This window comes from Armigeres subalbatus, chromosome 1 (assembly GCF_024139115.2).
Source record: "Armigeres subalbatus isolate Guangzhou_Male chromosome 1, GZ_Asu_2, whole genome shotgun sequence".
In the NCBI taxonomy this organism is placed as follows: domain Eukaryota; kingdom Metazoa; phylum Arthropoda; class Insecta; order Diptera; family Culicidae; genus Armigeres; species Armigeres subalbatus.
The window spans coordinates 23,283,345-23,309,378 of record NC_085139.1 but is presented as its reverse complement, the minus strand read 5'-3'; the positions used below and the strand labels follow the sequence as shown (position 1 = coordinate 23,309,378).

Below are 26,034 nucleotides of genomic sequence, written 5' to 3'. Positions count from 1 at the left end.
TACATACTTTATCACACTGTAAACAATTAATTTGATAAACCCCGGCCTTATTTAGCATTTCTACTCTATCCTTTGTGGAGCCCAACAGTGTCTTCAGTTGATTGCTTCTGCTGGAGAATACTAAATCGATGCCGAATTTCCTCAGTCGATGGCGTAGCTGGTGGGTGATGTGTTGATCATAGGAGACCGATACCCTCTTCAGCGGTTCATCGATCGGTGTCAGTGTTGTCAGTTCGTTTTTCCATTTTTCCTCTGCATCTTGTTGACGATTGCTTGCATTGTTCTTTCCTTGTATCCGTTGATCTTCGCTGTTTCCATGATGTGTTGTAGCTCTTTCGTTTTTCCTTCTTCGCTCAGGGGGATCGTCTGCATCCTGTGGATCATGTGATGAAAACCTGCCAGATACGAATGCTTTGATGTGTATGGGATGACTCTCATAGTGTTGGTGGGCTTCCTGTAGATTTCGAAGTCTAATGTTGCATTTGTTCCCTTGATAACCAGTAGATCCAAGAATGGTAATTTACCTTCCTTTTTCTCCTCGTGGCTGAATTTGATGTCTTTATGAACGTTGTTTATCGTTTCCAAAATCCTGGGTAGATCTTTCCGGTTGATAATGCTGAAAATGTCGTCCACGTATCTCCACCATTTCTCGGGTAGTACTCCTTGTTCCTCTAGGTTGTCCTTCAAATTCGCCATGAATAATTCGCACAAAAACGGTGATAGCGGATTTCCCATAGGTGCACCCTTCGTTTATTTGTAGAAGCTTCCACGGAATGTAAAGTAGTTCTCATTCATGCATAATCTTGCAAGCTTGAGATACATCTTTACTTTTCCTCGCCATGCTGTATCCGCCCGTTGTTCTAGTAGCCAATCCTCCAAAAGGTTCAGAGCATCCTTCACTGGAACGCTTGGGAACAATGCCGCTACGTCGAACGATACCATGATGTCCTCTTCTCCGATGTTTCCTGATTCCAATTTCCTATTGGTGAACTCCTGGGTGTTTACAACAATTAGCAGTTTACGGAGGAACAATTAGCACACCTCAACAAGGGGTTAGGGTATGCAACAACCCAGAAAGCGGACCTAGAGCAGATTTTTTTTTGTCTTTATTAAGGAGACTTTTAGCCCTAGGCTGACCTAGAGCAGATAATCGTGGATAATGAGACAGCGATTTCACGAAATGTTGATCAACGGGACCAGAATAGTGTGAGAAACATCGTAGCAGACGCCATCAAAGCAGGACATCATGGGACATCGAACAAAGACGAGAGGAGGATTTTAAAGGAGTTGAAGGAGAAACCAGTTTACTACATGAAGGCGGAGTTTCCGCAGGAAACGCAGTGGTGATAATGGACAAAGAGGACTACGATGAACAGATGACGACAAAAATCAACGGAGGACCATACAGGCATTTGAGAGTGGACCCACTACCCGGACTTATCCGACTTACGGATAAAACGATAAAGGAATGCAAGACGATCATCGGAGAAGCCCGGGTTAAAATGACGAACCCTGTGTTACCAAGGATCAAAGGACCCCCAAAGATACATAAGCCAGGTACAGAGATGCGATAAATAGTTTCAGCAGTGGGATCCCCTACACAAAACTTGGCCAAGTGGTTAGTCAAGGAGTTCCAGAGTATGCCGAAGCCCAGGAGTTCACCAAGAGGATATTGGAATCAGGAAACATCGGAGAAGAGGACATCATGGTATCATTCGACGTAGCGGCATTGTTCCCAAGCGTTCCAGTGAAGGATGCTCTGAACCTTTTGGAGGATTGGCTACTAGAACAACGGGCGGATACAGCGTGATGAGGAAAAGTAAAGATGTATCTCAAGCTTGCAAGATTATGCATGAATGAGAACTACTTTACATTCCGTGGAAGCTTCTACAAACAAAAGAAGGGTGCACCTATGGGAAATCCGCTATCACTATCAAAAAATAGAAAATTGAAAAATCCGATTTTGTCACATTCAATATTTTATCACCCCAACATTCGCCAAGGGGATGATAAAATCGGGATATTACTGTAGTAAGAAGTGAGAAGAGAGAAGTAACAAGTGAGATGCGAGAAGTGAGAAGAGAGAAGTTTAAAGGGAGAAGAAGGAAGAAGCCGGAAGGAAAAGAGAAAAAAGGAAAAAGGAAGAAGAAAGAAGTGAGAAGGAGCAATCTGAGAAATGCAGCAAATAAGAAAGTGTGGATCTATTGCATCTACAGCTTCTAATTAAGCACAATGTTCAGAATGCTCAGTGCAGTGGTAATGATTGACCTTCAGGAACATCAAATTTGAAACTATCCAGAGGCTAGTTCATAGCCGTTATCGCACGCGGAAAACTGGATAAATATCAACATTATTGAAACTGCTCGGGAAGCATGCTTTTATAAGCTAGGCCTTCAAGAACGTTTGCCATCGAAACGGCAGACCAGCAAAAGTGATTGAAAATAGTCGGGCAGGTAAATTTCACCTCTCTTACTCGATATTTTCAATATCACATAAGAACGAGCCCGCATTGAGCTAAAGAACAGTCGTGGTTTCAGAATAACTTACTTGGATTTTTTTAAATATATGTTGCTAGTGTGCTCAACTTTCTGTGCATAGTGTATCCTTTGTGCTCACCATACAAGACACACAGTTAAGCAAGCTTTTAATTGATTTACTGTGTATATACCTATAGAATTCCAGTTGGCATGATTAACCATTGGAGAAAAGAAAATAGCCAGATGTTAAGAAAATTATGTTTAGCTTTTTAGTGGAAATTCTTCACTTGTCTGAGACGAGTTTGTACAATCCCATTTAATTTCACCACTTAATTGTACCTTGACAGATACGTATTTCGACCTCAACGGTAAGGTCGTCTTCAGTGTCTCGCAAAGTCGAGTCAAGTACGATGGCAGTATGATACATAATAACATAAGCTTTTGATTAAAATAAATATGCATCCTGATTTTTTTTTGTAATGTCCAGAAATAAGAAGGGTTTCCTAAGAGATTGGTGAAAAACCCGAGCAAATCAGTTGAAAAACAGCTGAGATATAGCCATTTGATGGTAGCGTTGATTTTAGCATAGCATAGCATATGTATATGTATGCCGATATGCTTGATCAAATTATTCATGGTGACACCTTTTTTATGGAGCCATGTGTCCAAAACACGAAATTTAATACCTCTTTCAATTCGCAATATGTCAAAAGAAATAAATTTTAAACAAATTAACGAGTCCTGATTTGAATCTTGACAAATTAATACGTCAAATAAAGGTCAACTCAAACAAATATCTAATTTGTTTTTGAGCAGTAACATTTTAAAAGTTTACAACTTATTTTAGATACAGTCCTTATCACACTTGAGCATGAGCATTATGACCGCACAATTCGTGGTTGCTACTTCGTGATTGACTGAACTTGCGAAATTGTACAGGGAACCCAAATAATGGGGCTTGAGATTAGCTACCCATTCTCAATGTACACGTTTCGGGAGCTCAAATATTTAAAATCAATAACGGTGCCGGCCACGTCCTTACGGTCATATAGTAATGGAAGGATTGTTAGTCCGACTCTCGTTGCTACTACAGACCGAGTATACCTCTGCATCTCCACGATTGTCTTGGGGTAGGATATCGTTTTAGTTATAAAGGATAATTTATCTGGATTCACTTTGGTAAGCGATGCGATCTATGGGATGGGAAATAACACAAATATGAGTTAAAAGTTAAAACATACACGCCCGGTGGCATATGAAAACTGAGGAGATTCGCGTATTGAACGACCGCACGGAAGCACAACACTATGTACTCACTTGCTCGATGGCTACAGCAAACTATTGAAGAACGCGCTTTTATCGACCGCGCGCAACATGCGCATGAGCCACCGAACACAAGATAGATATTTTATTTCTTTCTCGACGACTAAAACACGCACGGCACTTACTTGTTCGATGGCTACTCTTATTACCGGCCGCGCAATGCAGAGCATAATATTTCGGCCGATCGCGCGATCATTCTGCTGTCCGAAACAAGAGAAACCACGCAAGGAACTGATTAGTTTTATTATCGGTCGCGCAATGCAGAACACAATATTCGGCCGATCGCGCGATCGTTCTGCTGTCCGAAACAAGAGAGATCACGCACTAAACTCATTTAGATACAGTCCTTATCACACTTGAAAAGTAATTCACTGTATTCAATAATGTCACAAAACCGCAATTGTCATTTTGGCAAACTCATATAATATTTTTTTATATCTATCTATTTTTTATATCTTTATATATTTTTTTTATATCAAGATTTATAAAGTTCATCACATAATGAAACAAAAGTTACCGTCGTCGGGGGGTGACAATGAATAAAAAAAGACTCTAAATTAAGGCTATTTCAGAAAAAAGGAATAACGAGGGCAATGGATCAACTATGAGAAATGCAAACTAAAATATGTTTCCTACCAGGTAGAATATAAATAGAAGAGATAGCTATCACTGGCGGAGACGGAGGTGGGGCACCACACGATGCAATCACACTATTGTTTTCATAGGCTATTGCTCTTGCGCTAAGTGGTGCCCCACCAAATAACAATAGCTGGCTCTGCCAGTGATAGCTATATATGTGATTGTGGAACCGAAATTAACTAGTGATTGGTCTACTTTTTCATAAATGTACCGTCAACTGGGGGGAAGATGATCATTTTTAAGACAAAACATGCAATAACAACGTGTGTTTACATTTTAAATCGAAACAACTATTTTCAAAACATGTACTGCTATACGTTGCAATAATCAACAACTTTAGTTTTCTGAAATGTGTTTGGATTTATTAAAATAAATTAAATTATCCCACATTTTTTGAGTAATCTGGTTTGGGGTGAAGTTGATCAAGACAGCTCTACTAAAATCATTATGACCTAGTAGTCAAAATACTGTAGGTTATTTGTATGAATGTTGAATTTACTTCGTAAAGAAGTCTACGAAGTCAATATTTGAAACGAAAATAGCGTCATTTATGACTATCGCTCTCTTTCTTCCACAAAATACATTTTCATGATTATAATCGAAAAACTCGGATTTCTAACTAGCGGTAACACTACTTGTACGGAGAATATTGTTGACTACCGTTTCATAAAAAAAATTGGCACTTTTGACTGACACATCAAATGATCATCTTCCCCCCAGTTGACGGTACCTATATGAATACAGATGAATGAGGAATGAGGATCATCTCCTGTCAATGTTCTAACGACATATACTATAAGAGTTTCCGCGTCCGAACGATCATGGACTGGATCCGTAAATGTCGCCAACAAGCAATGAAACTTGTCAGCCATAAGCACTATAAAATCGTTATTATCCATTAGGTATCTGGCCTTGACTGAATTATTGTCTATCATAGCATTATTCCTTTTCATTTTTGAAATCGTGATTTCAGAAGATAAAAGGTTTTACATAAACACACTTTCCTCTATCAAGCACATAAAACTCTTCATGAATGGTTTTTAACTCCCTACTGTTTGCTTTACCTATTCCATACTCTTCGCGTTCATCAACCCACCTCCCTCATGAACTCTGATGGCAATGCTATTCGCTCAGTATGTGGCGAAGTGGAAGCCCTCCGATCGGTACTGGCAGCTGGAGCCGATGTATCCACCCCGGACATCAACGGAGGCAGCCCGCTGCACTACGCTGCCCAGATGTGCGGCGCCAACTACGAGGGCAAAACGGCCCGTGCCTCGGCCAAACTGGCACTGGAAATTCTCGGCACCCTGCTGGCCCATCCGGATACTTCGGTTGAAGTGGAGGACAAGGATGGCCGCCAACCACTACTCTGGGCGGCATCGGCTGGCTCTGCCAAAGCTGTCCTGGCTTTGATTAAAGCCGGTGCACAAGTCGAGAGTGCAGATAAGTATGAGACATGTTATCGATAATAAATCAAACTCCTTTACACGTATTCTTACTATTTCAGGGATGGACTAACAGCTCTTCACTGCGCGGCATCTCGAGGACATACGGAATGTATAGACACGTTGATTAATCTTTGTGGAGCGCATACCGATCAGATTGATTCCAATGGGTGCACAGCACTGCACTACTCTGTGACGTTGGGTCACGCAGACGCTACCTCTTTGTTACTCAAATTGGAAGCCGATCCCAATCGGCAAGACCGGAAAGGTCGTACTCCGGCCCACTGTGGCTGTGCAAAAGGACAAATAGAAACGGTAAAAATCCTGCATGTTAAAAAGGGCAATCTTTGGTTGCGAAACGCCAAAGGTGATTTTCCGGTTCACGACGCTGCTAGCTCTGGGAGAAGACAGTTGGTACAGTGGTTGCTTCAAATGAAACCAAAGCATATCAACACACCAAGCAACGATGGAAGGACTCTGTTGCACATTGCAGCTGGGCACGACAACGTAGATATGTGTAAGCTGTTGCTGGAATCCGGAGCAGAGATGAACCACTTGTACAGACCGGCAAAAGGCTCACCGATGACACCACTTGACTATGCTCTTGTCAAGGGCTTCCGATCGACGGCAAAGTTTCTGCAGATGCAAGGAGGACTACCAGCAAACAAGCTACGCATGTCCAGCCGCCAACAGAAAATACTTCCGGACATCGATAAGGTGGAACCACTGAAACTCACCGAGAAGGAGGAACTGATCGACTTGAAGACTTCTAAGAGATACGTGGTTTACATGAATTCAAACTCCGAGTCCGAAGGTCAAGACGAACGATCACACCGCAAGAGCAGACACAAGCGAAAAGGAAGTCACCGAAGTCGAAGAACTAGTAGCTGCAGTGACACCGTGTTCCTCTACAGGGAAGGAGCAGCGGATATTAGTCGTTCACGAAGCAACGTCGAATTGAACCGAAGTCATCACCACAGGCACCGCCACCGAAGCAGTAGTTCCTCATCAGCTTCCACCAGCGAAACGTCTTCAGATGACTGCTGTAAGCACACCAAACGCAGGCACAAATGCTACAAGAAGTGTTCATCGAAATCGGCCAGATCGAAGGATCGATCGCACAGGGAAAGGGATCGGGACCGTGAAAAGGAACCCAAGGAACCGAAAGAGTATGAGTTTATGTATGCCGAGCAACGCGAACCTGGCAAGCCACGAAAGGCAGGGGAGCGTACGGGAAGAATTGTTTTGAAACAGGTGCACAGTGGATCGTCGGAAAACGAGTCCCCGGAAAGTGACAGACGCGGCAGTTCACTGCGACTGACGGGAAAAACAGGTTCATTGCTGACAGTTCCAACGGAGATGTTGGGGATGCCAGACGAACAATCACTGCCGAAACAACCACCAAGAGCTGAGTTCAATATCCGTAAGGCGTCGGATACGAAAAGCGATGACAAGTCCTCGGATACAAGTGTGAAAAAGGTGAAGAAAGGCAAGGGAAATGGCAAAAAGGGTAAGGCAACGGGAAAGGCACACGCGAAGAAAACCGATTCTCCCAGTGAGGAGGACACGAAGGATAAAGAAAAACTACAAGCCGGGGAGAAAGTAGTGACGGAAGCGCAGGTGCATCCGGTTCCGGAAATTATGATGAAGTCCACGGAAGACGATGGAGCAGCAACGGATGCAACGTATACAATCGATCAAAAAACAAAATCGGATAACGAGGGGTTTAGTGAATCAGAGACTGCGGATAAGGTAAGAGGGAAAGTGAAGGAAAAACCGGAAACAATAGTGGAAGCGAAAGAAGAGGCAGCGCAAGAAGTTTCACAAGCGATCCCTTTAGAGGTAAAGGAGGAGGTGGTACCGGCTCCAAAAAAGGAAAGGCCAAAGCTAAAGTCAAGCAAGGACAGTAGCAGCAGCCGATCGAGCAAATCCAAGTCAGATTCGTCGGAGAAGGAAATGCCAAAACCAAAATTGAAGCCGAAACCTAAGGAAGAAGAAACAACTCCTGTTGTGGCTGAGCCTGAGCCACAGCCACCATTACCACCTCCTCCTGCACCGGAACCAGAACCAGAAATACACGTTGTGCCAGAACAAGAACCTACTTATGTGGAACCTCTAATAGTTGTGGAAGCGGCCAAGCCTGAGGAGGAACAACCTCCGGCTGTGGTGCCAGATACTGAACCTGTTGCTGCAGCTGCCGAAGGTGAAGCAGTTGTGCCACAAGAACTTCAAGTAGCAGAGCCGGAGCCACCTGAGCCGGAACCTGGACCAGCACCGGAACCAGAACCAGAACCTACACCAGAGAAAGTAACCGAACCCGAACTTGAACCCGTTGAAGAGTCACCAACGGAAGAAAAAAGCTCTGAAGTCGAAGAATCACCTTCGAAGTCAAGCGAAGATCAAACCGAACAGCAACCATCAGAACCCGAAGAACCACCAAAAACCGAACCGAGTACTGATCAGGTTTTACCCAGTGAACAACTGCCACCCATTTCGGAAGAAGACACTGAGAAAAAAGTTAGCTTCGATAGAGAGCGGCCAAAATTAAGGAGGTCAGCGGAGTCTTTGGTGGAGCACGTCGAGGAAGAAGAAGTTCGAACGGAAGAGGATGCCGTAGTACCATTGGCAGCAGCTGCTGCTGTAGATCAAGAAAAAGTCGACTCAACAAGAGGATTTTACGTGAGCCTCGCAGAGGGCGAAGAGGGTGATGAAAAGAAAAAGCGTAAACTGAAGAAGCGGAAATCCAAGGAAGACAAAGCGTACGAAGAAGCACAAGGCAGCAAGGATCAGGATTCTGGCTTTGAACCAAGTCCACAGTCAGTGCGCAGCAAAGCAACGGTGTTCGACCGACCAACGAGTACCGCTGTATTGACAAAGAGGCCTGCATTTACGATGGTAGAAGAACGGGCGGTCAGTTCGAGACCGGACGGTCGGAAGCCTGGTGACAAAAATGCGGTCAACATGACGACCGTGCAGCAGTCCATCCAGCGCAACATTCGGAGGTAGGTTCTTGTTTGCATGTTTGGTGTTGTGTGTAGATTCTCGAAGGCACATTAGAAGACTAGTCAGATCATAACTAAACTCATTTTCAGAAAGTCCTTTGCCTATTCCTTTCCCAATTAGCTTTCATCGTGTCCTGTTCACTATATTTCTCACAAGCCCACCCAATCGTACCAAGCTCTAGCAAAACTCTGAAGTGGAACCACCCGTGTTATTGTTTCAGATGAACATTGAACAGTAAACAGACTCTCATCCTGTCAGCTTCCATACATTCCGTCCCTGAAACAGTGCAAACAAACCATTGAATCAAGCAGCAAGACTTACGAACCATTTTCCATGCTTGATAGAACCTCACTATTGCATCCCATCCCCAAAACCCGAGTAAACCTGTACAACCGGCAAACCTTCCAAACGACCGTCAAGCACACCGAGCCAGAAAAAATAAATCTTTCTTCCGAGCTACCCCAGTCAGTAGCGAGTCGAGCGAAACTGAGAAAATAATTTTCCGATAGGACGACAGGAGAAAGAAAAGAAAAACGTAGGAACGGTGGCCATAAACTAGAGCTAGAGAAATTCAATGTAACTTTTGGTAGAACCCGGCCACTGGCGTCCCCGGCAGTACCCCCGATTTGGTCCGATTAGATTCGCGTCCCTCTACCCTCTCTTCAATGAAGCCGATATTTCTGTAGCGCAGTGTTTTGTGAGTATTGTTTTCCAATCTTTTAGTAGAAATCTGTTGGCCGATGATGCTGTGTAGTATAGAAACGTAGATGTAGGATTCTGCCAGTAAGCGAGTAAGAGTTTTGTGCGCAGTTGATTCGTTTTCTTTTTTTTCCAAATGGAATCGACCAGCCGGATCGATTTGAACCGTAGATAAATACCGGCCCTGCCAGCAGTGTGCGCTGAAATTTACAGTCGGAAAGTGAAGAGCGAAAAAATACAATTTGGCATGAAAAATGTGAAATACGCAGAAATTTTCCTAAACTTTTAGCTATCTCATGTTTTGTGCTTCAGTCTCGCTTCGAGGGAGAAAAAGCCGCTTAACGGTGGAACTTAGACGGATCATTGGCGTAGCAAGAGTGAAAAGCTGGAACCATTTTTTTGCAGGTTCCATCCCTTTTTCTTCAAATCCATTTCACGCAGATATCTTATCCATAATTACTTTTATTCTTGTTTATGGACGAACGAAACTTTCGAATGAATGTGATTCGTTCGAATCCTTTGTCCATTTGATTTTGCTGGCGTAAACCATAATGCGCAACAACTTTCGTTCGAAAGCGCGTTTGTATGTAAACAGTAATATCTAAAGGGAAACGAACCGACACGCTTGCTTATTTAAAAAAGTTTTGTCTCCGATAGAAACCACCCCAGAAACTTCTTGTTTCTCTGAAATTTACTCAAGAATTCTTCTGCAACTCCGGCTGAACATTGTTGATTGAAATTTCTTGTGAGATTTGACCCTGGGACGCCTGGGGGTTTGAGGTCTTGACCTGAGCCCCATGGGCCTGGCTCTGCTACGATGTCTTGCCGGATTCCAGTCCAGCGCTTGTATGCAGATTTCGTCTCCACTCTTTCGTAATGTGTGGCCGACCCACCTTCATTTACGCTCTCGACTTTCTGTTGATGTTGGTTTTTGATGGTATCGTCGATGGAGCTCAGCATTCGAGATCCAGTTGTGAGGCCACGAGGCCCGAATAATAAAACGAAGGCATCGGTTAATGAATACTAACAGTTTCTGCGTGATCTCTGCTGATACACAACAAGTCTCAATGGCGTATAACAATACAGATTCCACGTTAGAGTAGAATATTTAGTTTAATAGTAAAGTTATGACTGGAGCTCCAAATATTTCGAAAAAGCAGATTTGGCCTTTTTGATCTGTGCTCCTATGTCGATCTGGATTCCACCGTCCGACGCTAACTGGCGTCCAATATATTGAAACATTTCGACCCTCTCCTATGATATGTTTCATCCTCATTTAAGTCCTCATTGAGTAGCCGGCCATACCGTAAAGTTGAAGCGGTTGTTCGTGTTGACATCCAACGATTGTATCTGGCTGACGCTTGGTGAGACCCACTAAAGAGGAGCGTTCAACCAGGTATTTTAGCTTACTCTGCAATATAATCAGCCAAATCGAAGTCGTTTAGATGCTCCATAATGATAGGCTGCCAGAGCAGCTCATGGTGTGGTACACGGTCAATTGCACCCACCATGACCTCATCGCTTACGATGAGGAACAATAGCGCAGATAGATTACATCCTTGTCTCACTCCAGCGACTACTCATATAGGGTCAGACAAAGCTTCGTACTGTGCTTCTTTGAGGCCGACGATTTTGTCTGGAGGTCCCTTGCGTACAAGGGCGTCCCACAGATTTTCGTGGTACAGACGATCGAAAGTTTTTTCATAGTCAATGAATACCAGATAGAGGGACTCTTCGAACTCGTTGACTTGCTCCAGGATGATACGAAGCATTACAATATGGTCCACACATGATCCTCCATGGCGGTATTCTACCTGCTGCCATCGAAGATTCGTGTCTATTTGCTCCTGTATCCGATTTAAGATAACTTCGCACAGAACTTTGAGAACAATGGACAGTACCCTGGTGCCCCGTCGATTGTCGCACACAGCCTTGTTATGGGATCATCACTAAGACGCTCTGCATCCAGTCGGGAGCATTGCAGGATTTCATGCTTCGGATGGCTGATTCAATCTCCTGCAATGATGGAGCTTCGGAGTTGACGTGGGTAATGCGTTGCACTCTTGGCGGCTCATCCCGTGATGCTGATGGTTGGTCGGGCGTCGAAGCTTGAAGAAGTTGTTCAAAGTACTCGATCCTACGCTTCAGCTGTCCCACTCAGGCGTCGTGAGATATCGTAGAGGAGACGAATATCGTCAGTTGTTGCAGCTTTCTCCCCTTTGTCGACCAGCGAGTCCCACGCTCGCTTGTCCCGTCTGCAGCAGCATTTACCTTCCTTCTCTAGAGCCGGATACCGTTGGAATACCTCTGGTTCTTGTCCGCTCTATCGTGGCTTTTGCTTGCTTCTCTATGCTCCTCAATTCTCCGTCAGGTTGCATCTGTTACCCACTCCTGTCATTTAGGCATTCTTGCTGACTGTCCAGTCCACTGCTCTTCTACGCTGCCACCCTCCGGAACATCCGCTGCCTGAGTTCCAAGTTCTCCAATGAACGATCTCTTCCCAGCTGGATCTTTTAATCGGTGTGTGTTAAATCGCCGTTCGAGTCTCTTTTCCCATCGTTGAATTCGAACAATGCATAATCGGATCTCGCTAATTAGAAGGTGATGCGATGGTCAGACGCGATTTCAGACATCAAGAAGGCTCCGGCTACATTTTTGGCTGATGCAGATGTGGTCGATTTGATTTTCAGTTTGTCCATCCTGAGAGACCCACGTAACTTTGGAGAAAGAGCGATCCTCCAATCACCATGTCGTTATTGCCACAGAATTCTGCAAACAACTCTCCCTTTTGACTAATTTCTCCAAGACCATGACGTCCCATGACACGCTAATAGTCCATGTTGTCGGAGCCGCTCTTCGAATTGAAGTCGCCCATGTAGATCTTAATGTCAACTTTCGGAACTTTCTCCACGACGGCATTCAGTTCACAGTAGAAATTCTCCTTGTCATGTAACTCTACAACATCGGTTGGTGCTTAACATGGGGTCGTGAGGTTTTTGACTCGTGTTGATCAGCGCAGCCTGGGCGCTTACCAGGAAACCAACTCCTCGGTGCTGGAGAGCATTGCTCCCTCGAATACCGGAATATAGTAATACCTGTCCTGACGGTAGTTTGTGTTCTCCAAAGTTTGTGGACTTCACTCAGATCCGGAATTCTGAGCTTCATGCCCCGTGCCTCGCTGGCGAGTTGTTCCAGCTTACCTTGCTGGGCTATCGTTAAAACATTCTATGTTCCAATTCGAGTTCTTTGGTCTTTCATATTCAGCCGCTGGTTACCAGAACAGAGGCTGTTGGAGTCGTGCCTCCTTGGTGAACAGACGCATGATCACTTGGGTCTCATTTGTTGACAGTTCCAGGCTAGCACGCTTTAAGCGGCACTCGGTCGCTTTGATAGGGCCTGCTTGCGGATACTTGCAGGTTTTTATCGATGTTCAACAGAGCCCACTGTCAAACACCAACACAACCTAGACAAGCCCCCAGGTCGCTCCCTTCACTCTAGTGGATGTCAGACGGACAACAGTACTAAGGCTACACTACCAGCTGCAACCCGTATCTGGCGATCGATTGTCATCGGTAGACCCGAACTTGTGAGTTATGAACAGAGCTATGTTTGACGCTTCTTACCAAATGTCGTCTCACAAATTCGTGGCCCAAAAAATCCTGTGGAAAATATTCAGGAAAATCCCTCAAAATATGTCTTCAAGAATTTCTATTGATACTGTTAAAAATTCAGTGATTTCCTATGGTAGTTTTTCTCAGGAAAAACTGTGCGGAAATTCATCTAAGATTTTCTACGAAAATTTTCCGAGAAGTTCTGCGGAATTTCCTACGGGAGTACTTGCTAAAACTCCTTTGAAAATCTTTAGCAATTCTAAAGAAAAACCTTCAGAATTATGTAGAAAAGCATATAGAATTTTTCTTACGAATTCCTGCGTTAGTTTTTCAAGTCTTTTCTGTGGTAATTCATCAGGTAATTATACCAAATTTGTGTACCGTCATTGGGGGTGACAATGCAATGGGTCAGTACCCTCACCGACAGTGTGGAGGTCGGATTACAAAATCGTTCAAAAGGGTCTCTTATAATTCAGTATTATTGCTCTCAGATACATTAAATCTATTCTACAAGCATTCTATGTAGTTGAAACAGTGACCCATTCTCACCACCATTTGACTCATTGTCACCCCGATGAAGGTAAGAACTTCCATAATAATAAGGTTTTCTGAGAAAACTCCTGTGAAACTCCTTAGAGAATTTCTGCGGCAGTTTTGTAAGGAATTCCTGCAGAAATTTCAGAAAATCCACTCAAATTTTTTTCCTGGGAATACCTTTCTAAAAAATTCAATTTGCCCCAGCAATGCCTTCAAAAAACCTCCGGAAATTTTTGCGGATTTTCTTGTTAATTTTGTCTAGAGTTCATCATTAACTTTTTGAATTTTGCCGGGAATGGAGATCTCCCCGGGCTGAAATTCGTATGGAAGCTCTGCGAAAATGCCTAAGGTAATACCTGTAGTAGTTCCTCCCAAAATTCAGCAGGAATCCATCCGAGAATTCTTCACTTGTCATAAGACGAGTTTGTACAATCCCATTTAATTCCACCACTTGACAGATACGTATTTCGACCTCAACAGTAAGGTCGTCTTCAGTGTCTCGTACTCGTACTATGCGGAATTGTACAAGCTCGTCTTATGACAAGTGAAGACATTCCACTAAAAAGCTCCAAATAATTTTCCTAACGAGAATTCTTGTTAAAATTTCTCCCTGAATTTTTGTTGTAGTACTTCTGGGAATTTCTACGGAATTTCATTTCAGTTTTCCACCGGAAAGAATTTCACTTTTTTCCGGGAATTCATGCTGAAATTTCGCCTTATTTTTTGTGGGGTTTATTGTCTACAAATTTCTACGGAAATATGTTACTTCCTTCCTGATACTTCCTGATGTAGCTCCTACGTGAATGTGAAATATATTCCTTCGGGAAATCCTACAGGCCCTGCACTGCCGTAATCTGAAAATGTGACGTATGCGCCATTTTACAACATACATGTTTTCCATTTTTCTGTTAAAGAGTACGATGAATACTACTCGTTAACACAATTTTTGGAAAATGGCGTATACGTCACTTTGTCATATTACGGCAGTGCAGAAGCTAGCTGTTCCTACGGAAACCCCTCTGGTAATTCCTATGATGTTTTCTCCAGTAATTCCTGCCGAAATTCTCACAGGAGTTCTTGCAAAAATAGCTTTGCAAATTGTTATTGGTGGGAAACATTAGTTTTTTGAAAATAATTGATTGCGGAAAGTTTGAGATGATTTTTATTTAGGTGAATAGGTCAAACCAACGACCAATATGGTTGATCTACATTCACCGCCTGTAATATGCGACACGTGGTGAAAGTTTCTTGTCCGTGATGGTCGTTCTGGTGCATACATTTGAAGTAAGCTATTCAGAAGAATTGATTTCACCAACCAAAAATTCTGGCGACCCAAACGGCTTTTCTACGCTCCAGAGTCTATAAATCTATAAAATCTATAAAACAGTTCAGGAGTATCCATAAAGAATAATTCCATAACTCCCTAACTAAGCTAATCCATAACTAAGCTAAAAGCTAGCAATGATTTGGAAAATAGACTCCTTCAGGCATGTACAAGGGAAACAATAATATTCCTGCCATTTTCCTATGAACTTATGACAAATGATCCTTAAATATTTAACCATATGATCCAGACTTCTAAAACAATTGTGCATCAATTAATATTTTTATTGGTCTTCTTGCCAAACGTTATGTATGATCCAAAATGATGTTTCCAAAACGTCATTTGGCCGCATAGGTCATTTGGCCGAAAGGGTCATTTGACCGAATAGGACGTTTGGCCGAATATGTCATTCAGTGAATAGTTCATTTGAAAAGTGAGAAATTAGGAATAAAAAGAGAGACGTCTCACTTTTCATTCTTTATTTTTTTCTTCTCACTTTCAAAAGTGAGAAGCATGAAAGGAGTAGTGAGACGTCTCACTACTCACTTCGCGCTTCTCATATTTGACAGCGAGAAATGAGAAATGAGGAGTATTTCAAAAGAATTTTTCGTGGAGCGTCCCTAAATCTGATGAGTTTTATAAAGTTACGTACCTTTAAGTTATGTGTTTAAGGGCTTAACGATCTTTCTCTGGCCACTACTAGTTGTGGGGCTTGCATAGATTGTGGTCTTCTGAACTTACATAAAAAGTTGCCAATATTCGCATAAAGACCGTACCAAACCTGGGTGGGATTTCAAACATGCCACCACGGCCCACTGACGAAACAGGATGTTAACGCAGGCCCTATAAAGCCACATGTAAGACCAAAAGTTTCATCTTGAACTGCTTGTTGGGTTGTTATGCAAGTTTCACAGTGCATGCAGATCATTTTTAATTTTTACTTATTTAAGCAGTATCTTTTACTCAATTTTCGGGAAAATTATAAAACAAAATACGTATTTATGGATTCATAAAGAGATAGCGTAGTACATTGGGGTCACTTTCTACAATTTTCATTTTTAAGCGACATTTTCTACGCAGATTTAAGAATTTACGCGATTTTTTTTTAAATATTTTTTTCAAAGTTCTTTACGTGGTTTTCTAAAACGATCGTGAAACACGCCAGAATCACAAACAAAATCTGTTCAATCAAAGGTAATTGCCTATTTCCGGGGATTAAACCACCCGACTTGGACGTTAATTTACAATGTTATGAAAACTCATATGTGAATATATACGTTATGTGGAAGATATTGATTTGGAAAATGTATTGGAGGTAACCACTTTCCCTTCGATGGGACTCGAACCCATGACCCTACAGTACGCTAGACTGGTGCTTTAACCAACTAAGCAACAACAGTAGCCGCTAGGTTGCGAAGGCCGACGGAGGTCCTTCGTAGCTACACGTACACCTATCTTCAGTATGTGTAAAAGTCTGAAGAAAATACAAATCAAACACTCACTCGAAAATCTTGAATTCTGTATAAAATCTGTGTATAACGATTCTGCAAGGTTTTAATACGAACAATGTAATCTTTTATATAGATCTTATTATTCTTCATTGGCATTACAGTATTCAGTAAGTACTTCCACAGTTATTAACTGCGAGGTTTTTAAGCCAAGTTACCATTTCTGCACCGACGCCGGAAATATAACCCAGCCACTGCTTTGTAATCGCGCATCTTACCGCAATAAATATACTGTATTGAAATAATAAAAAAAACTGTAAGATTTTATTACAAAGAGGCCAAAATGTCATACAAATTTTGCCAACGATTTTAGTCAGAACTGAGTTAAAACTTTCCGTCCATTAGGTGAATGCAATTAAGACGTTCGACGATGAAACATGTGCTCGAGGGCCTTTATTTTTGTAATGTTTCACTTTAAGGCATTAAAACCTTAAAAGAACATGGTGAACAAAATCAACAACTCCTAAATTGAAATCTACCCACCGTGGATGGATTTCGAATCAAAGGATCAAAATTCATCTAGCAATTTTTTGAATAAACATTTCAATTAAACCATTTCCCCATGTAGTATCACGTTGTTTGTCAACATCCTCTTCCAACTGAGAATATTTTAGTGAGCGTCTTGGGATCCGATTCCTTTGATTTATTTGCCACTAATTTTACTTTATGCAATTTGCAATTAAAACAGTACCTTTTGGTCAATACTCGAACAAATGGCAGCAAAATCACTGCATGTGCTGTGTTGCTATATGTCTTTGGGTTATGCTCAAAACATAAATGATCTGACAGGTAAATTGTTTGTAAATTATTTGCCTCAACAGATTTAGAAGCTGTACATAGTTTGGTCCCCCGTGAAACTGTTTTATGGCTGCCTTAATTTATTCAAATCTCGTTGTTCATGATGACACACCTCGATTTTGTCGTATTTATACTTGCAGGTAAAAAAATGAATTATTTCAAACTAAATTTAATTTCAATCAACTGAATAAATATTTAAACTCGGGCAATACCCCTCTTGCTTCATTATGTGGGACATTGCCGAATAATGTATTCTCTGTTGATTCCCATACCTAGCAGTGGAACGCATCCGGGTGGGTAATAATTCTGTAAATATGCTGGCAGCAACAGTGGTAGCATTATCGAAGTATAGAAAGTCATTCTGTGGCGTCATTTTGTGGCTCATTTGGCCCGAAAGCCTGTTTTACATGTTGTATTCTAATTAGTATAAAGTCTATTGATTCGCATAATAATTGACTTACAATAGTGCACAAATGTCTGCCTTCTTTGTAGAACGCTATCCGTGGTCAAAATACTGTTAGAATAACATGTTTCAGATGTATTCGACGGACTAAAATGGCGGCCGAAAATAGGACCAACAGTCTGCTGACATGGGACCAAGTGATCGCGATTTTAGAATCTTCATTTTTGTTTTTATGCTGTTGAATCAAATCAATTGATTTCATTTTCGGCAATAATGAGATGACAATAATAATATTTTTGGCAATAAGCAATGAGATGACCACTTCTGCGCGAAGTTAGTCGCATTTTACATTGATATGGAAATGCTAGAAACTTTTTTTTATACAGGAATGGATTTTTTTATGCGAGCAGAGGACAATTTTGGGGACGTTATAAATCGCGCACGACTTTATGTTTTCATTTGAAGAGGAAAGGGGTCGTTTAATAATTACATAAGCACATATGGCGGGAGGGGGGCCTGCTATTTACTCACTCTTCATTTAAACAAAAAATAATTTGCTTGGGAAAAATCTTACGGGGGGAGGGGGTTCGAAAAACCAAGACAAAATTGTTACGTAATTAGTGAACGACCCCTTAAAGCAAGAGTATCAGAGTGGAAACTGATCTCTCTGCATTGGCCTGTTGTGATTCGAGAGCTTACCCGGTACAAGGCATCAGTGCACAATGGTCCGATTCAGTTATTTAGCAGGAAAAAAATATTTTCCTCCGTTTTCGTTCTATTTAGACACTTGGTGTCTAGTTGCAAGGTGCTGCGTACCATCTACACTGCCAAAAATATCTATATAAGATATATGTGTCTCCGTTATACATTTTTGCAATAGCTCCACCCTAATATAATCGATATAGAACTACACATAAATTAAATAATTGCTAATTCGAGACCACACATAAAGTTTATTTGGATATATATTTTATTAGTAGTTCGCGTGGAGAATGGTTATGTGTGCGCTGATATATATCATAAGTTAAATCTATGGATTTTTGCCAATAAATATGTGTGGATTTTTAGTAGTGTATGGTGTGGTGCAGATGGCGGACGGTACGTGGAGGAGGCGAATGAACCACGAGTTGCATGAGCTGCTGGGAGAACCATCCATCGTTCACACCACGAAAATCGGACGACTGCGGTGGGCCGGGCACGTAGCCAGAATGTCAGACAGTAACCCGGTGAAAATGGTTCTCGACAACGATCCGACGGACACAAGAAGGCGAGATGCGCAGCGGGCAAAGTGGATCGATCAGGTGGAAGATGACTCCGTAGACTGCGTGGCTGGCGACGTGTAGCCATGGACCGAGCCGAATGGAGAAGACTCTTGTATACTGCACAGGCCACTTCGGCCTTAGTCTGATTAAATAATAATAATCGGATATGTATTTTAGTTTAAATTTGAACTTTTGCCGAAGGTAATTTACTCAATATATAGTAAAATACTAGAAAATTTAATTTTTTTCGAAGAAATTTTCAAAGTCGATTTATTCAATTTAAAAAAAAATACGTTCCCGTAATTTTTGCAGTAAAAGTTACTATATATGTGCCCTTTCAGATAACACCTTCAAAAAAAATTAATCGAACCATCTCCATGAGATATAGGCATTTTGAGATTGCATAGTTTTTTGGTATAAATTGCATATAACTTTTAAATGGTAAGACTTATAAACATGATGTGTTCAGCAAAAACATGCACCATCACTTGCTCTTCATTTCTTCTGAAATCCGCATTCTCGTAAAACTCAAAACAAAAAGGATAGAAAAGAAAAACTGATTTTTTTGGGGCCACCCTAGGTTAAAATCGAAAATTTAATTTACTGAACTCAATTTATGTGCTAGACACAAGGTGTCTTCGGCAAAGTTGCATCAAATAATGTTTACTGCAAGTTTACTGAAGAGGTCATCCACAAAAAAAAAACCGAAATAAAAAAGTTTAATTTCAGTCTTGAGAAACGATAAGGACCACCCTATCGAACTTTTTGTTCGAAGAAGCAATATTTTATTATAAACAACTTCACTGAAGACACCAAGTGTCTAAATAGAACGAAAACGGAGGAAAATAGTTTTTTCCTGCTAAATAACTGAATCGGACCATTGTGAGTGTATGGATGTATGCCATCCCTTCTTTTGTGACTTGCAGGGTTCGGATTTCTCACTCACTCACGCGACAACAGATCGCTCCATCATCCATTTTATCCGGATAAATTACAGTGCGATAAACTCCGGCACAAGCGATGGTGCGAAAAATTGTTATCCCTCTTCCCATGTTTCGTGAAAATCAAATGCTGCTTACTTTGCTTCTCCGAACTGATTGCATACGACGATGCGCCACGATAAGTAGTAGGTTCAAGACAGCAGTTTTTCTATTTGCTTTCAATCGGTTCGTGTGGTGGCGTGGTTATAGTGGGCGCTCTATACATTTTAAAATTGTTTTGGGTTCGAATCCCGTCGCGGACTTACATTTGTATGAATATGCTTGTAAAAATTTTCTGGAGAAGTAGCGAGATGGTGAATTTGGAGGCGCAAAAAAATATCCGGCAAAGCCGGTGCTCACGAGTTTATCACCCGTCTTTCTATCCGGATAAAATATTGTGTGAGAACACTTGCTCAAAGGAGAATATGGAAAAATTGCACTCCGCTGTTGGGATCAATCCTGGGTTTTTATTCATATGAGTGAGAATTCCGAAGCCTGGTGACTTGGTCATTTCGAACAATGTTTTTATTTCGAAGAAATGTTATTTTGGAAAAATGTTATTTTCTGGAAAACATTATATAGGGGAAATGACGGCTTTGGCAGGTTTTGTTCTATTATTGGCAGGGGGTTTTCTAGAACCAATTATGCTTAAATTTGGCCTAATCATTATTTGCATATCAAAGACTAGTGTCGTCAAAATTCATAAAATTTGGTTAACAAAAACCCCCCTGACAATAATAGAACAAAACCTGCCAAAGCCGTCATTTCCCCTATAAAGGAAAAGTTATTTGTTTTCGGTGAAATGTCTTTTTTGAGGAAAGTATAATTTTCAGAGAGTATCGGAAAAATGCTTTTTCAGATAAATGTTATTGTCATTGCCGCCGCGAAACAATGTCGAATTTGTTTTTAAAAAGTTCCATCTTAGGTTCCCAAGTAACATTTTAAGTTTTATAACGCTCTTAAAGACCATAATTTACTCTTCAAGAGTGTTATAAGTGCTGTCAAAGTGTTTTATTATTCGCTCAGGTTGGAACCTGGGACGGGACTTGCAAAGAGGAAAAAATGTAACTTCAGCTGCTGCCAGTCAACTGCTGTCACGAACTGTCAGGTGCAACCAGCACCTTTTTGAGTGAAAGTATTGGTATCCCCACACTCCGGAAAAATTACCGAATTCGGTAATTCATTTACCGAATTCTCAACAGCTGAACTTTCGGTAATGACTTCGGTAAACCAATCGATTACCGAACGACCTGTAAAATGTATCGAACAGCAAGATTGTCAAATTTACCGATGGTTCGGTAACGTAGCACCGAACTTCTGTAAAATAGCTTTTTGTTTTTTTCGCTGGAAAATTAAATCCAAAAAATATAAATAAAAAAATAGATTCTTCTACTTATGCTTCCATTTCAAATAATGCTTTATTGTACTGTCGACATTTTAACATTATATAATATTGTTTAGAATAGAACATGCAAAGCAGGAAGTAGAGCCTCGCCATTTGCGATCGGAGGGGCATCGGAATCTCCGATTCAGAACTGAGCAGACGCCGGAAAATATCAGGGATCGAGTCATTGGCCGAAAAACTACATTTTCTCATTCCAAATGTCAATCAGCAGCATGTAACCAGTGTATGAGCAGGCATCACCTGGAGCAACGGAAGTCATCTCGACTATAGGAGCTGGTAGACCATGAAGAAAAAAAAAACAAAAGCTATCATAAGCAAAATTATTGTTCTGTGTTGCTATGAATTATTACTTACTCACTCTGAATATTATCACCGTTGTTATCACCATTCATTTCAAAGCACAAATTTATTAATATCGCAAGTGGGATGAAACATTTGAAACAAAAAATTTCCTGCTCTCAACCATGCGGAAACGAACATTGAGTACTTGACGTTTAAAGTTACCGAAAATTCGGTTATTTCGTCGATGTCATTTTAGATTTACCTTATTTTCGGTAAAAATGATGACAGATATCGTCATTTACCGAAGTTCAGCAAAATGCTATGTCAACACGAGTGAAAATACCGAAATATTTGTAATTTGCTAAATTACCGAAAACTTTCGGTGATTTTAATTACCGAACTCTTGAGCTCTTTCTAAGTGTGCAAATAAAATATTCCGCATCATTTTTGTTTTACGAAGACTTTTTACTTTAACGAGTATTCCAAACCATCCGTTTAGCTTGTTAATAATCAGTAATTAACCTGTGTTTTGTTCCCGTTATAAAAATCCTTATGAAAATGAATTTACTAATTCATGAATTGGATACACTTTTATTGTGCTCAGAAGGGTCCACCTGGGGCTTAGGTGGAACAGTAAAGTAAACAGTTGAAGCTCGATGGTCAAGTGTGATGAAAAGAAGAACAAGTGTCAAAACAAGAGAAAAGAAGCAGCGTCTTTGCAGGTCTCGTCTCAGGTGGGAACTAGTTTCGCACTAGTTCAACCCCAAAGCTGTCGGGTTCGCACTGTGTTGTTTCACAGTTTCACAGTTTCACAGTTTCACCAATACAACTGCACTTCAACTGTCAAAACCATATGGATGGAATAAACAAGCCGAAGGGAAATACAAACCACACGCCCGTTTCAAATCACTCAGAGACTGAGTGAAATTGTATTGCCGTCTCTTTTTTTCCCACGGAAAAGTTACTCAATTTTCGTAAAAAGTGGAACTACTCAAATTTTGAGTAGTTCCACTTTTTACGAAAATTGAGTAACTTTTCCGTGGGAAAAAAAGAGACGGCAATACAATTTCACTCAGTCTCTGAGTGATTTGAAACGGGTGTGCAGAGTAAAAACGAAACTGTTTGTGCATTTAACAAAGAATGCGCATCGAAATCCGTTTACGGGGAATTTCTTATTCCATGATATTTGTCTACATTTGCATTATATGTGAATTCCCTTAGGACTTTTTCAGTAATCCCAGGAGAATTTGTTGAAACGGAAATATTATGGGCCTTCAATAATTCATTTGCAATTTGTTACAAAATACCCCCTTTAATTATTTAAGTAGTTCTTTAAAAAAATCATACGAATTTTTTTCGAAGAATTCTTATAATTCTCCCAGGTATTCCTCATAGATGTCTTGTATGCATTCCATTGCGAATTCTTCCAGAAATGTATTAGAGCAATATTTTAGGCATTTCTTCATATTTTTCCAGAAATTTATCTGGAAATTCCCCCAAGAGTTCTTACGAAATTTCTTCCAAGAATTTCTCTGGAAGTTCCTCCAGGAATTCCTTTGAAAGTTCCTCCATAAATTCCTCTGGAAGTCCCTCAAGAGATTTCTCCGGAAATCCCTACACAAATTCCACCCGAAGTCTATCCAGGAATTCTTCCGGTAGTCCCTTCCAGAAATTCCTTCGGAAGTACCGGAGTCCCTTCAAGAATTCCTCCGAAAGTTCCTTCAGAAATTCCTCCGAAAACTTCTCCGGAATTTTCTCCAGAACTCCTCTAGAAGTTCCTTTAGAAACACCTCCGGAAGTCTCTACAGAAATTCCTCCATGAATTCCTTCGGATGTTCCTCCAGAAGAACCTCCGGAAGTCCCTCCAAAAATTTCTCCGGTAGTTCCTCCAGGAATTCCTCCGGAAGTTCATCCAGGAATTCCTTCGGTAGTTCCTCCAGGAATTTATCCGGAAGGAATTTCTGGATTAACTTTCGGAGGAATTCTTGGAGAAACTTTCGGAGGAATTCCTGGAGGAACTTCCGGAGGAATCACCGCAGGAACAGCCGGAGAAATTCGTGGAGGGATTTCCTGAGAAATTCCTGGATGAACTTCTGGAGAAATTCCTGGAGGAACCTTCGGATGAATTCCTGGAGGAAGTTCCGGAGAAATTTCTAGAGGAGCTTCAGGAGGAATTTCTAGAGGAACTTTCAGAGGAAATTCTGGAGCTTCCGGAGGAATTCCTGATGGTGCTTCTGGAGGAATTCCTGAAGGAATTTGAGTAGGATTTCGTGAATGAATTTCCAAATGATTTACTGAAGGAACTTCCGGAAGAATTTTTGAAAGATTTTTGGGAGGAATTCCTGAAGGAATGTTCCAAGGATTATCTGAAGGAACTTCCGAATGACGAGACGAGCCAGCGTAGGGCTGAAAGTCTCGCTAATAAAGGCAAAAAAATGAATACATGAAGAAACATCCGAGGGAATTCCGGAAAGGAACTTCGAGTGAACTAGTGGAGGAATTCCTGAATAAGCAGAAAGGAATGGAAAATCCAGGGTAGATATCCATCCAAAAGCAAATTTTGTAATTCGCGAAAATCATAGCGCCTACTTGATCGTTTTTATCAGGATCTTATTCGTTATGGCCCACAAACTGCCAGTGCACTGGTAAAGTCCGGTATGGTGATCATATGTTTCGAATCAAAACAAACACGATGTCACGCACACCACCATATCCAATGACAGATGGAACTGAAAACGTTTTTTTTTATTCAGGGTTCGGGTTGGCACTGACCCAGGTTCAAAAACGAATTCGACATTAGTGTTCATTATGCACTTCCAGTTATTGAGTTCTCCAAGCGCAGTTTTTCGCACACCAACGTCACTGTATAGGATATATAAAATAAAAGTGGGTGGTAATCTTGTAGCGGCAAAAATATCACGAATACTTTTGGAGGAAGACAGCACACATTGACAGGAATACAGAGAAGTCACGCACACTTTCATTTATTTGGAGAAGTCAATTAACTGACAAGCTACACGGAAGAAATAATCTACCCAATAGTGAGTTCAATACACCCAGCCTCGAACATTCGTACGGGAAGCCAAAATTGAGTAAATGGGGTCAAAGTACACTGAACCAATACATCAGCCTTATAACGCCTGACAGTTGATTCGTCCCAGCCCTTTAACGAACATCATACGTTTTCGGCATGATCAGCATTCGATCGTCCCCGACACCTGTTGACAAGCACCAAATGCGAATCATCCAAAATCCGAATGGTAGGGTAAAATGCCCAATAGTGGACCCCCTAGTAGCGAAATTTTGCTCTTCCTGGCATAACGAGTGGAAATTTTCAAAATATTAATTTTGCGTGATATCTAATATCAAGCTCTGCATCTCCTCTTTACGATTCATACATAAAACACTCAAATACTCGACGTTATTCTTAAAATTAACATTGTAAAGTCGGACTAAATTTGCCCTATACTAGACCCCCTGGGGGTTCATAATAGGAAATTGGTTCCCTATAGTCGACATTTCATTTGATTTTCATGTTTCGTTTCGGGACGTTCTTCTTCCCTATTATGGGCCCCCCAAAATATTCCTATAATGGACACTCTCGTGTTTATTTTTTATAAAATTGTAAAAAATCAACTAATTTTACTTTCCGTAGCATTTTCAATGCATGTAATCAAATCATAGGACTGTAAGGTAGGTTCTCCCGATGGAATTTCATAGCAAAATGTTTCCATTGTGCTGTAATAATGAAAAAATGTCTGGAGGGTCCACTATTGGTTGGGGGTCCACCATTGGGCACTTTACCCTAGCCAAAACAAAAATCGAATAGAATTGAATCGTTTTTGAATGAAGCTCATACCTTATACAGATGCGGTCTTTATTGTTTCTGCATGAAATTCAAGTGATGAATATTCTGAAGATTATAATAAATTTTTCGTTTTTAAAATAGAAAGAAACATGCTTTATTGATTCATTTTTATTTTAAACATTTTGAACCATTTTAGTTTACATAGTACAGTGAACGTCCGCTAATTGGGGTTTTTCTAGTTGGGGCGCTTTTTAGTTGGGGGTTCGCTAATTGGGGCGAAACCCAATTAAAAAGCAGCTAAACGTCAGAATGTGATGTCAAAAACGCGTTGACGTTTTGTTTCCGTGTTTGGCGGGATCGATGTTTTCTGGCGCGTAAAATTTTCCTTTGTTCAATGCAAAAAGTAAACAACATTGACGCTTGTCAAAGCGCCCCAATTAGCGAACGGCATTCGCTAGTTGGGGTGAGGTCGTGTGAGTAAAAAAGAAGCGGGATTTAAATTGAAAATAAAGTAATAATCACGGATGTTC

General features: G+C 41.1%; 1 protein-coding gene across 4 annotated transcripts in view; it reads left to right on the top strand.

Moving 5' to 3' along the window:
* The window catches only part of LOC134222701 (ankyrin repeat domain-containing protein 12), a 509,755-nt gene that overhangs the window by 434,225 nt on the left and 49,496 nt on the right, over positions 1–26,034 (top strand). For all 4 annotated transcript variants that reach the window (XR_009982435.1, XM_062701874.1, XM_062701871.1 and 1 more), the window contains 2 exons: positions 5,574–5,886; positions 5,947–8,886. Coding sequence is in view for 3 of the 4 variants with exons in the window: in XM_062701874.1 (XP_062557858.1) it covers positions 5,574–5,886; positions 5,947–8,886 (3,253 nt within the window). In the remaining variant the exon portion in view is untranslated. The remainder of the gene's footprint in view (positions 1–5,573; positions 5,887–5,946; positions 8,887–26,034) is intronic.